The sequence below is a fragment of the Eucyclogobius newberryi genome, unplaced genomic scaffold (assembly GCF_026437365.1).
Source record: "Eucyclogobius newberryi isolate DKJ021-1_F unplaced genomic scaffold, fEucNew1.0.hap1 SCAF_163, whole genome shotgun sequence".
NCBI classification, from domain to species: domain Eukaryota; kingdom Metazoa; phylum Chordata; class Actinopteri; order Gobiiformes; family Gobiidae; genus Eucyclogobius; species Eucyclogobius newberryi.
The window spans coordinates 56,572-70,032 of NW_027315794.1; the positions used below are offsets into that span (position 1 = coordinate 56,572).

At 41.0% G+C, this 13,461-nt stretch overlaps 1 protein-coding gene across 1 annotated transcript; it reads right to left on the bottom strand.

Annotated features, from left to right (window-relative positions):
- Positions 1-12,045, bottom strand: LOC140362364 (TRAF-type zinc finger domain-containing protein 1-like). The gene is made up of 12 exons (XM_072448452.1): positions 11,795-12,045; positions 10,934-11,001; positions 10,728-10,863; positions 10,566-10,619; positions 8,178-8,568; positions 6,677-6,952; positions 6,531-6,595; positions 5,296-5,571; positions 4,968-5,100; positions 2,693-2,864; positions 2,570-2,621; positions 1-1,235 (listed from the first exon to the last, which is right to left on the bottom strand). Exons 2-12 carry the CDS (start codon positions 10,966-10,968, stop codon positions 1,197-1,199), a joined length of 1,629 nt encoding a protein of 542 aa, XP_072304553.1. The 5' UTR covers positions 10,969-11,001; positions 11,795-12,045; the 3' UTR covers positions 1-1,196.
- Between the last annotated feature and the right edge of the window lie 1,416 nt (positions 12,046-13,461).

Consider the following 13,461-nt stretch of genomic DNA (forward strand, 5'->3'; position numbering starts at 1 on the left):
ATGAACAACACAAGAGACTTTTTATTTAGACTCGCTCCACGGCCAGGCCAAACATATGCCAAATCATCGAAGCGTTGAGTCGTCATAAAAAACACTGATGTGCATCGATGAAATCCTACTTTATAATAATGCATTTAGAGGTTACAAGTATATTATTGCAAGTAAATACAAATTGTTTTTTTTTATTATCACATGACAGTTACCGTTTGAATTATTTGAAAACAAATATAACAGTATAAAAATCATAACTTTTTTAGTCAATAACTAAAATCAAAGCATTGTCATTTACCTTCGAAAAGCCCTTTTTGATAAAATAATTAATAAAAGTGCTTCAGTGGAATAAGAACACTGACAAGACTAGACAAGACTAGGGCTACGGTTACACTGCAGGGTATGATGTCCAATTCAGATTTTTGTCTAAATCAGATTTTTGTATTCGTTCACAATAAAATGTGATTGCTGTTTTTGTCTGGTGTGAACAGAATGCAGCAATGTTTTTTATTTCTGCTGGAATTGCAGCCAGGAGCATTTAATCCCTCACTCGGTCAACTCCTTCTCAATCTCCTCAAATACTGCCCAAAATTGGTACAAATCCTGTTTTTTCCTGAATTGATTCGTCACCCTGTATATTGATTAGTTCACAAACTTCTTCCTTCTTCCACTGAGTTTTCAGCGCCTGCCATTTCTTTCCACTTTGACTCAGAATTGTGAAGTTTATCCCGGAAATGTCGCCTAATGATGACATTGACGTGATGTCGGATGAACGGGACTTGAGTGTTCAGACTGAAGTCATTCTAAAGTACGGATACATATCAGATTTATTTCCACATACATAAGTGGCCTGGGTCAGCTTTGAACAAAATCGGAATTGTGCTGTTCACACTGCCCTGAAAGAAATCGGATACAGGTCACTAATGGGCCCAAAAAAAAAAGGGGATTTGACCTGCAGTATGAACGTAGCCTATGAGAAGGAATGAAATCTGGAATCAAAGTCGTCTTAGGTTGATGACCTTTTTGGAAAATGGTGGCGTGCTCATTAAAAATACAGACACATACATGATGAAACATGATGAATATGTTGGTGATCTGATCTGTCCAGTGTAAAAAGGACAACAATGCAGGCACTTTTTTTTATAAATGGGACCATTTTTAAATGTGACAAAAGGTTTAGAAAAGAGAGTTTAGTCAATTCCATCTCACTCGTCTTGAGGATCTTCATTCTGCTTCTTGGGCAGCTGCAACAAATAAAGTATGAAAAAAAATCTAGGTTAAAACATGTCTTCCTCTTGGTCTCCTGTTTTCTCAGTATCCCTCGACACAGACTCCCCCACAAATCCCTCCACTGTCAAATTCCAAACCATCCCTGACTTCATATGTAAACCCGAACATGAGGAGCTATACCTTTTCAATTTGGAGGAGTGAAACCGGATCATGTGTTGTGCTGCACTATATCCCAAATACCAAATCAAAAATGTTGCGTTAGAGAACTGGGCAATCTTTAGACCCTCAATCCCTTCACCTATTATATTGTTGTTTGATTATACCCTACTTGAGTATGGGAACACACTTGAGTATGGGAACACACTTGAGTATGGGAACACACTTGAGTATGGGAACACACTTGAGTATGGGAACACACTTGAGTATGGGAACACACTTGAGTATGGGAACACACTTGAGTATGGGAACACACTTGAGTATGGGAACACACTTGAGTATGGGAACACACTTGAGTATGGGAACACACTTGAGTATGGGAACACACTTGAGTATGGGAACACACTTGAGTATGGGAACACACTTGAGTAGGGGAACACACTTGAGTAGGGGAACACACTTGAGTAGGGGAACACACTTGAGTAGGGGAACACACTTGAGTAGGGACACTTGAGTAGGGGAACACACTTGAGTATGGGAACACACTTGCATGCCCTTTTTGAGTTCATATACCGGTAGATTGTTTTATCATTGTTCATTGTTTTGCACTGAATCGCCAGAGCAAGTTCCTATTTTTGTGAATTCTGTTCATTAGCAATAGCAACCTTTTCTGAAATCTGAAACCATGCTGAATAAACCTGTGTGGGAATCAAGTACGTTTGCAGGTTTTGCCCTAACTGAGCATGTGCAGAGGAGAAGTGAAGCAACAGCAAGTTTCAACAAACAACTTAAAAACTATTGTTTAGAGACAAGTCTGTGTTTGTAGCGAAGGCTCTGTTCACGTTTCTAATGATTAGACGTTAATTAGAAACACACTTTTGTGTTGTCCACTAAATATTGAACGCCCAAAGTCTGCTTGGCCATCCATAAAAGTCTGTAAGTCAATCTGCTGTACTGTCAGCTGTCACTAAACTGTCACACCATTATATAATATACTACAGGTAAGATGCTGAATGTATCAAAGTTATTTTACTAGTAACGCCGTCAACACCTAAAATAAAATAAGGTGTAGCATCATACAAATTTACACTTCTCCTACTCCTTTTGAGCACAAATACACTGCAGCAGCATAATGTAAAAAAAAGAATTAAAAAAGGTACACGTTTTCTAAAATCCACAAATTGAATAGAACCTTTGTCGTGTGATTCCTTCGGTTGTCCCTCCCCTCTTTGTTTTCAGCTCGCCTGTGAGTACAAGTTACACCATGAGTACAGGAAAAAGCAGGATTATTAACTACTTATACTACTATACATACCCCTTTTGAGATGCACCTCCAGCATTCACATCTCCTTCGAGCGGAGACGGGTTTTTCGCGCTTACGTCGCTGTTGGAAGGTTTCCTGTGTCTGTGCTGTCTGTGAGGAGGCCACACGCTGTGCTCGGCTGAGGTGTCCTCTTCAAACCCAAACAATTCATTTGATACGTCTGCTGTGGTCAAAAAGAATTAAGACAACAAGTCAAGGCCTCAATAACTTTGCAACACCTGGATTGGAGGAAACATCAATGCTTCATAGTGACAAGTGAAAGGCATTTACAGCTCATATTAAGGTATTTAGTCACATACTTCAAGCTTTCAATAGCATATTGGCGCAGGGTCGGCAAATGCCACTTCAAGATCATGCCTCAGAGTGTGCCACATTCAAAACATTCTCCCCCCCAGTCATACATTCAATTGCCACATTTCAGTTTATATTATACTTTTAGACCTCGTTCATTCCTAATGTCATACAAAAGAAATATCAAATCATCATAAAACTCTCCTGATTTACTCTGATACGATCCAGCAATGTTCTATCACAGTAAAAGAAGACCCTTTTTTCAAAAAATTATTGGGATACGTATCGTAATGAGGGAATTGTATCGGAATATACAAGTATCGTATCGTGACCCCTGTATCGGGATACACATCGTATCGCGAGGATCTTGGCAATACCCAGCCCTAGTATATTATGTATATAATCTTAACAGTAACCGTTGTGGAATTACCTCTACGTCATATTTGCTGCTGTCCAACAAGGGAGTACTATTATAAACTTGGGCACAGAGGGAGAGGCTGAATGAATGCGGACAGAGTCAATGAGCACAGCTGGACATCTTGCCAGTGACCCCTGTTGTAGTTTAGTGTTGAGATGCAAACTATATAACATGCTTATGGCACTTTTCCATTGGTACCTACTTGGCTTTACTCGATTCTACTAGGCTTAGCACTTGTGGCCTCGCTCAGCCCCAGACACATTTTGTTACAAGTGGTGCTCAGCGGTGCTGTGTAAAACTGGGTGTGGAAATTCGTGACTGAAAAGGATGTCTGCTCGACAGACAAACACAGGACAACTGCTCCACACTACGATATCTTAACTATAAAACATCAGTGATACTGCTACAGCTACTGCCAATAAAGCAGAGCCAAGCAGACGGAATTACGGACACAGAGGAAGAATATAAACACGGAGAATAGCGAACAGGACACATAAACTTTAATACTCATCTCTCGTGAAGCTAAAGTTAAAGGCGCAATGGACGATTTTTCGGCGATTTGAGAACGCAGGCGGAAGTGCGCATGTGCACTCCCCCGTGCGGACCGATACAACACACACGTGCGTTTGTTTATTAGCGCAACGGAGCGCATCGCATCTCTCGTCTCCCGTAGATTTCTGTCCACTTCTGAGTCAGCTCGAACTGTCTTTTTCCGTCTTCATTTTGCCCCATACACTGAGGGAACTATATTATGATAGATCCATGCGCTTAGGCACGCGGAAACGTGGGGACGAGCCTGACGCGGCTGCAGGTGAGTGGTAGGTGCGTTTTATGATTGATACGTGGCAGGACAAATGATTTATCCACGCCACGAGGAAATATGAGAAAAAAATTTGCTGAAAAAAATCGTCCATTCCACCTTTAAACTAGAGCATCCTCATCCATGTCCTTGTTGTTTTTTTCCTCACCAATTCAAGGAAGCCCAATCCACAAAACATCACCATTAATCCAGTTGGAAGAGTTATTCAAAATAAAACATTAAGCGACAGTGATCCTCACATGAGTCTGTTTATAGAGTCCAGGTGAAGCTGCTGTAGATTATAGCTACAGTAAACTCACTTCCTGTGCAGCTTATTGACAACTTTCTGTGCATTAAAAGCTTTTATCTGCACTATGGCACCAGATTAAACATTTTGAACCCTTTGTCGTCTTAAAGCGAGTGGTTTTACTCTGGACAGGAAACGGCTGATTTTAGCTGTGCTAGCTTTGTTAGCCCAACATTTATTATTTATTATTATCACAGTAAAGAGTGTGGTCTTTTTTTGCCCTGATTGTCTTGTATTTGCTCCCGTTTAAAAATAATTAAAGCCTCTAAACTCCTTTAGCCAATCAGCGTCTGACGGTCTGTGGACGTCACGGTTAATTCCTGCTTGGCTCGACTTGGCTCAAGGGGGAAGAGGAACAGAGTAGAGTCAAGTAAATACTAATGGAAAATGGCCATTATTGTATTAAGTATTGAAAAACACTTAACAAATGTGTGATCAATGACGTCTTTACCTTGATGATTTGTCTGTAGAGCAGAGTCAGGAGATTTGACTGCCATGTCCTTGGATGAGTTGGGCGTTTTGTTATTAGATGTTGTCATGTTATTCAGCTGGAGAGAAGTCTGGGGCCGCATGTCACATTTATCCTATGGGCACAAAACAAGAAGACAGCAAAGGTTTACCAAATACTTTACAATTTCACCTCCTAACACATTCATTTATGTTAACCTTCCTAATCAACTTATGAGTGCCTTGATTTTTCATATTTGGTGATATTCTGAGGTTAATCAGGTTTCTCCATTGAAATCGCATTATGTTCCTCTCTGTTAAACGTGCCTAACCTGGTGGTGGAAGACGACCCCCTCCTCCAGGGCCACTCCACAGAACTCACAGGGGATGAGTATGTCTCCCTCCAGGGGGCTGGCGGGAGGGCTGTAAGAGGGGGACAGGGGGCGGGGGTACTGGGGGAACGAGGAAAACATGGAGGTCATACGGCTGGGCTGACTCAGACTTTTGAATACAAATCCTGGCTTGTCCTGAGACGCCCGGTCCTCTCTGGGGGGGGAAGAGGCCTGTTTACTGAAGGATGCAAAGGCAGAAGCCGGACTGCAGCCAGTCTGGGGACAGAACAACACGCACGAGTCAGACACGGATCACTATTGAGACAGCAAACACCAAGGAAGTATGGAAACAAATCTATTGTTATATGTAACTGGCATAGATATCCATGGTTTCAGACTGACGAGAAAGAAATTGGAATCAACAATTTGAAACTTTACAAATATTACACTGCCCTTCTCAAACAAAGTCGCCGTTTGGATTAAACTAAGCAAATACAGTAGGTACGAGCCTCCTACTGGAGAACTGCTGAGGGTGATGACCTTTCAGCTGCAACACAGTATTTAAACCCAACTGATGCAGTGAGTGGCTTCTCATTTCTGAAACAAACCATATGGAAAGACAAATCCCGTAGTCATGGAAAAGATGTCGGTGTGTTTGAGAAGCAGGCCCGGATCTACAGGGGTGCAAACGGGTGCATTGCAACCTCATTTAAAAGTATTTGCACCCTTTGAAACTAGGATGCCCCCTCTTGTCAGTTTGGCCTAAACCCGGGCCTGTTGAGAAGGGTCAAGCAGACAAACTAGTCTGTGGGAGTGAATTTGGGATGAGCTGGAGAAGCCTTTGTGCAGGGGTCACTCTCTTTTGACACTGCAGAATCTTATTGAAACGAAAGACACAGTAAATGTGTGCCTGTAATCAAAGCTAAAAAAGGTAAATATGTGCGAGCGTGACTTTTTTCTTTAGGAGGAGCAGTGCATTTGAATCGGAAAAAGTCCCCAAAATGTTGTATCTGAAACCTAAAAATATCAGTCTATTATCGGTATCTGATTATATTAATGTGATTGAGTAATATAGGTATTGGCCAAAAGCACTAATACCAGATTTAACTTTTATCCAAAAGATTCTAAATTACTTGTTTATACACAAAACAATATATAGTTCTATTCCTAGTTCTAACGGTCAGAAGCTATAAACACAACTACAGAGGAAACTGGAGCTACTCCAAGTGTCAAACCTGGTGCAAGATGAGGTCCTCCTCAGGAAACAGCTCCTCACAGAACTCACAGGGCAACATGATCTCTGTGCACATGAAAGAAGAGAACAATGACTATGATGCTCAGGCCTTCTGCCTCAAACACCTCCTTTAAACAGTACTGAGACCTGCTGTGCCCTGGTCTGGCCCCCCTGCAGCTGTGGACGAGGTGCAGTTTGGGGGTGGAGACAGTGGGGAGCTGTCCGAGGTGCTGGCCGGTCTTTGATCCCAGATGGAGCTCCAGGGGCTGGGCTGTCCTCCTCCGGCCCCTCCGGCTCCTAGCTCACCATCACTCTGGAGGCTAAGGGCCAACATGTAGTCCAGACCAGAGGAGTCCTCGTCCAGTACGTTCTGTTGTGGCCAGAGCCTGCTGCTGTGAGGCGCAAAGTCACTGTCGTCCAGCACTGCAAAAACAAATGGAGATGATTCTTTGGGTTTTACTTTTACCGCTTTTCCTTGAAAGAGTGTGGTCTGAGGAAATGGGGCATTTTCCAGCAGTGTTTAAGATAGCATTTCCATAGGTACAAAATGTTACTGTTGACACTGAAGGACACAAGTTGGCAAAGCATGTGTGCCAAGGCTGGCTGAATCCTGAACAAGCTTATGAAGGACATCTTTAAGTACGAGCCAAAACCTCTAATGTAGTGTTTGAATGAGTGTCTGCAGCGCAATATTAAATACTTGATGGCAAATAAAATTTTACAGAATCCTTTTCTTTTGGATTTTTCTTACAAAAGGCACAACATAAGATGTGATATTCTCACATTGAACAATCTGAAAACAACGATGTGTGGTTTGTAATTGTAAAGACTTAAATGCTTTATTCTGCTTATTTGGTTTTGAGCAAATCTTGTGACAGTATTGTGCCAGTGACAGTGACAGTGCCTAAACAATGATGTAGGTTCACACAATTGAACTAAATATTAGCAGATACTGATATAGGAGGTGGGGGACAGGAGGGTCCTGGCTAGATTCACATCTATGCTGGACCATGAGTGTCACCCCCTGCAGGACACTCTCTCCGCTCTGGAGAGCAGCTTCAGTGAGAGACTGATCCACCCTCGATGTGTGAAGGAAAGGTTCCGTAGGTCTTTCCTTCCTGCTGCTGTCAGACTTTATAACAAAAACTGTTAGTACTGAACACTCGCAATACTGACCTAACCATGTGCAATTCTGTCATATGTGCAATTGCTGTTGGAATTCATGTGCAATCTATGTGCTGTCGTGACACATATTCATGTGCAATTACTGTCGTGATCACATGCAATGGTATTTATGTATTTATTTATTCATTTGTCTATGGGAGTTTTTATCTATTTATAGGAGATCTTCTACTGAAAGTGATTTTCAGACTTCCTATAAGTGTTCTGTTCTTCTGTATCTACCTCTGTATCTACCTGCGTTGCACCAATGAAATTTCCCCATGTGGGACAATAAAGGAATATCTTATCTTATCTTATACTTTCTGTTGTTCATCTAATGGTGAAAAACAAATACCGGTTTGCTGCCAACTGTAGATCCTGGTCATGAATTATTTCTAAGAGAGGCCTTGATTTTAGCCTGATTTGCAGTGTAATGCAGTATTGCTGTTGTTAGGTTGTATAATGCGACTTTGATTTGAGAACTTACAGTGGTTCAACATATTCCTTGGAGCAGAATTCTTCCAGTCGGGAGGAGCATATCTGTTGAAGTTCTCGGTCGCACTGATGTTATTGTTCTTAGGACCTCTGTCCTGAGCTTGGAGGTGGTTCCTGATGGAGTGTGACTCAAACCAAGATGCGGGAGGTTGTGGATCTCCTAGAGGAGGGCTGGCCCGGCTGTTGTTCCTCTCCTGAGGTGGGGTGAGGCTACCACAGAGGAAAGGGTGGATGGCCTGCTCCCTCAGCATCACATTGCATCTGCAGTGTGGACAGGGCTCAGTGCGAGTGCCGCAGTACTCCTCGTGTTCTTTGGACTGGCTGAAGACCAGCTCCAAGTCACAGTACGGGCATGGCACGAGCCGTTGTGGACATTCAGCGTTCTGAAATCAAGTTAAAACACTCATATTAAACATGATCACAATCACTCAGATACAGTCCAGATCCAAATGGCCACTGCAATCATATGCATGAGCCCTTTGGCTTTTGGCTGAATAAGATTAAAATAACCTAACCTAATCTCAATAATAAATTACCCTTTTAAGTGTTTAAAATTAGTAAAGATGTGGCTGCAGAAGGGTTCAGTTAAACCTCTGCTAATTGTACCCATTTGAATAAATCACAGCATTGCAAGTTCTGCCCCACTGTCCAACGAGTATTTATTAAAGATGTGGACAGTGGTGGAAAGTAAAAAGGTAAATTTACAGTGAATACTTTTTATATTTTCTTCACTACATTTGAGAGAAGGCACAGTGTGTGTACTTTTTACTTCATTACATTTTTGACTAAAAAGTAAAAAGTACATTCTGGTTGAGGGCTTATTTTTGGCACATCCTGGAGCAAACCAAAATATACAGGAGAAAAAAACAGGAATTAAGATCACCAAATGCTACTCATTAAAACATGTAATTTACTTCTATTATTTTATTCAAGTAGCTTTGTATATGCAATACTTGTACTTAAGTAGCAAACTGCAGTAAATCTTCCCCCACTGGTTGTGGAAACCAAGAATTGGTATTGCTGCAGTAATAACTAATGGGGTTCCAAAATAAATAGTTAGAGATTCCTGTTTATATACAGTCTTCTCGCTGAGGGGTTTTGGCCCGCGCCATGCCCAAACGATGCCGCCATGTTCCGGTGGGCCCCCGCCATGCTCAAAAGATACCGCCAGGTATTAAGATGACCGTGCCGCAGGGGGCGCGCGCGAAAAGCACCATGGCGCTTGCACGGTACCCAAAAGATATGGAAAGCCAATATGATCACAGTCCGCCACTTAGGAGCGGCATATGGCGTAAATTAAAGAGAACGCCGAGTGCTGTCTGGCGTAAATTACGGCGCACGGCGTAACGTCAGACGGCGCACGACATTAAAAGCGCTGCTTTATTTTGTAAAAGCGTCGGAAAATACGCCCCGATATGCCGCTCCTAAGTGGCGGAGTGTGATCATATTGGCTTTCAATATCGAGCCCCGTGGGCAAATTTTTTAAGTACTTTTTGCAAGCGCCGGTGGGGCGGTTTGTCCCACCGCCATCCTCCAACCTCAGCCCAGCGAGAACACTGATATAAACGACACCATTCCTCGACTTAGCACCAGGGATGTCAAGATTATTAGGTTGATCCAGAGGTGTTCAAACTTTTTTCACTGAGGGCCACATTTTGAGGGGCCCAGACGACAATGATGTGAATCAATAGAAAGGTTTTTTATGTAGTTTTTATGAGCCTCCAAACCTTTAATACGTTTTGGAGCATTAATATTAGGTCTGTATCTCATCTAAAACGTGTGTTATTTAGTATAATTATTTAAAATATGACAGTAAAAATTACTACATTGGGTTGTATGGACCAATTTAGCAGGAAGGAGGTCTGAGGGACTCATTCAGCCCTCGGGCCATAGTTTGAACTAAATTTGATCTGAATAATCACAATTGATGATTAACCCCCGTTAGACCACAGAAATGAAATTTCAATAATAATCAATAATTGTGAATAATCATTAAATCGTAAAGTTTTTCCTCACAATAATTGAAACACTAAAATCTGATATTGCAACACCAAGAGTTGTACTGAACATCCAGTTCTGTTTAGGCCATTGACAACCACTCAAGTCGACCACACTAGAAATGGTTTGTGTAGATTGTTACAATTAGCAATTAACATGCTACCAACCGTTTAAAAAACATTTCTTAAATCTAATATAAGTCTGATAAACAATGTGTTAGTTCATGATCAGAGGTTGTACATCAGTGTCAATAGAAAATAATCCAAATTTCCACAGCATTTCTTACAAAAAATGTGTATTCTGTGTATACAGAGACAATTCAGAATCCAAACGTCTTTGGAAAGTTAATGGAATTCAAGGGTAATTTGGGGGGACACAATACCTGATGGATGTCAAAGAGATTTTTATCAACTTTCAGGCCACACTTGCATGAAACCTGAAATGAAAGAAAAGGTATTCTTAACGTTTCTTTCTAACAATGCTTTGGTATGCATAAATTGCTCACAGACATTCCAATAGCATTGAATGAAAACTTGTTTCTTGCCTGGGAGTGCTCCTGCTGCTTGTGGGTGTACAGGTCTGACCGGGGAACAGGCTCCTGGCACACGTCACACAGCGCGATGTTTCTGTGACAGTGGATCTCGTGAGTGGTGAAGTTTGCTTCGGGAATGTCGTGTTTGCTACAAAAAAATACATTTCAGACTCATCTGCAACTTTATCATAGTCTCCTTGGATGTTAAACACACTTACCAGTTTCCACAAAACTGTGTATTTTCATCTGCCATGCTGATTTTTTGGAAGGAATGTAGATGTGATGTGTCCTACAATTCAACAAAAAAATAACGTTTTAGTTAATGTCTAATTTGGTCTAAACAATTAACATACAGTATATCATATCTCAAAATATCTTCAATCCTGTTATAGTCTTGCTTTAGTCCTGGTTTTGTCCCTGCTTTAGTCCTAGTTTAGTCCTGCTTCAGTTCCGTTTCAGTCTTGCTTTAGTCTTAGTCTTGTTTAAGTCTTGCTTTATTCCTGTAATAGTCCTTGAGTAAGACCCAGATAAGTCTTGCTTTAGTCTTCACTTTGCCCCTGGTTTATTCCCGTTTAAGTCTTACTTGTCAATTCAACAGAAATGTGAATAGACAGTAAAATGACCTGCAAAAGGTGAAGAAAGTTCACGTTATACGCTTGATCAAAAGATTAAAACATAAAAAATGATTTACTATACTACATCTTCAAGACAACATTCACGATATAAATGTGTCCATCTACGGTACTCCCCAACTCCAATAACATGCCAGGTAAAACTAAAACTAGGTATGACGCAACCATTTCATCTTGTGTCGTAATTTGAATTGTTTAAGTGCTTTTCAAAGAGGGGGGGGAAATCACCTAACTCTTAGCAACAAGTGTAGAGGTGAAGATACAAGTGACAATTCAAGTAGCTGATAAGTTAGCTGTTAGCCACTTTAGCCATATTCTTCATACAAACCAAAACCGTTAACTTTAGCTACAGAGGTATTCTGGATATTATAACATTAAACATGATCTAGTTATCAGGTCGCAAATGTTTGGTTTATTACACATTATCAACCATCCACAACAGACTCACCGTTAGCAAACAGCGCCTAGCAGCTAGCGGTTCACTAGCTAGTACATTTGAATTGCTAAAAAAAAAGGAAATATCAAACTGAAATCAATAAGTTATAATTTCCCTTCTGTCCTGGGAAACCGTCTACTAAATGTCACTGCATGTCAGTTAATCGTTGTACTGGAAAAGATTGGATAAAAATGAAACTAAATCGACTTGACTGCAGCTTGACGTGCCAGAAAAAAACACCCTCCTCACGCGCACACGCAATCAAAATACTTTGCCCCGTGTTTTATCCCACAGGCAAGGGCATACCGGACAGAAAAGGGAGAATATGTGAAATGTTAATATTGATTATAAACGTGTGCCTACCCAAGCACAAAAGTACAAACTATTTTAGAGTATTCATTGTGGGGGATATGATGACAGAAGAACAAAACACGCCTCAAACCTGTGAGTCAAATCTGGGGATAAATATTTCATGTTACTTCCCCTTTAAAATGCTCTGCAATCAGAATGAGCAAAATTCCAGAATAGAAGAGACAGGAGGCTAAATTAAGTTTTCAGTGATTAAAAGATCTATTCTGAGGAATAAAGTCTGGCGGTAATGCAACACTCGGATGCCAACCGCCATAAAACAACAACAACAACAACAACAACTATTAAAACCAAAAATAAGCTACAATTTGGAATTTCCAATTTCTGTGTAATAAGTGGATAAACATAATTCTCTGCTTATTCTTTAGCAAAACAAATGATAGCATCTCTAAAGGAAAAGGCATTGTGAACATTGTCACTTACATGAAGCCGCGTTGTTACCATTTGCCAAAAGTATCTTTAATTTTTTTATGTTTTGTAATATTTCGGTGTAATCCCTCATTCGTCCAGGCGTGTTCCATAGTAGAAAAAACTTCAGTTGTAGTCATCTGGACTCAGTTTGAAAAAATAGACGTTTCGACTCTCATCCAAGAGTCATTGTCAATAACAGAATTTAGGTCGAGAACTCCGATATTAATACTGTTCTGTGGTAAGACCCGCCCATTGGGAGGAGCCTTCCTGAAGTAGAAAGAGTTGTTTGTTTCAACAGAAACTCCCCCCTTGTATCTACCGAGCTAGCCTATTCAGAATCTTAATGGGCTATTAGAAACCTCTTTGTCTTTGTGAGACCCTGGCTCAACCACCCTGAGTACCTGATTAGCATCTGAATGTCCTCTACCTTTCCAGGGGTTCAGTAACCCATTATAAATAACAGGAAGATTAAATCTTAGCCCTCCATTTCTGTTTAAAGAAGGTCTTTCTTTTTTAACAAAAATAGCTTCCTTGACTCCTGTTTCAAACCATCTTTTCTCCCTGCTTAAAACCTTCACCTCACCGTCTTCAAACGAGTGATTAGAGGCTTCAAGGTTCACCCAAAGGACAAGTTGCAGACTCAAAAACAGAGCAATGTAGTTTATTCGATCCAATGCAGTGAAGAAAGTTGTAAAGAACGTTACATAGGTGAGACGAAACAGCCTCTACACAAGAGGCTTTATCAGCACAGAAGAAATACTAGTTCAGGACCACAGAGCGCCGTGCATCTCCACCTTGAAGCCTCTAATCACTCGTTTGAAGACGGTGAGGTGAAGGTTTTAAGCAGGGAGAAAAGATGGTTTGAAAGAGGAGTCAAGGAAGCTATTTTTGTTAAAAA

Bases quoted from the DNA above. Each gene is read 5' to 3' on its own strand.
- LOC140362364 (XM_072448452.1), bottom strand. From the start codon at position 10,968: ATGGCAGATGAAAATACACAGTTTTGTGGAAACTG. The intron at 10,864-10,933 runs GTAAGTGTGTTT...ATTTTTTTGTAG, and splicing joins ACACAGTTTTGTGGAAACTG to CAAACACGACATTCCCGAAG. The intron at 2,865-4,967 runs GTAAAGACGTCA...TTTTGACCACAG, and splicing joins TCTACAGACAAATCATCAAG to CAGACGTATCAAATGAATTG.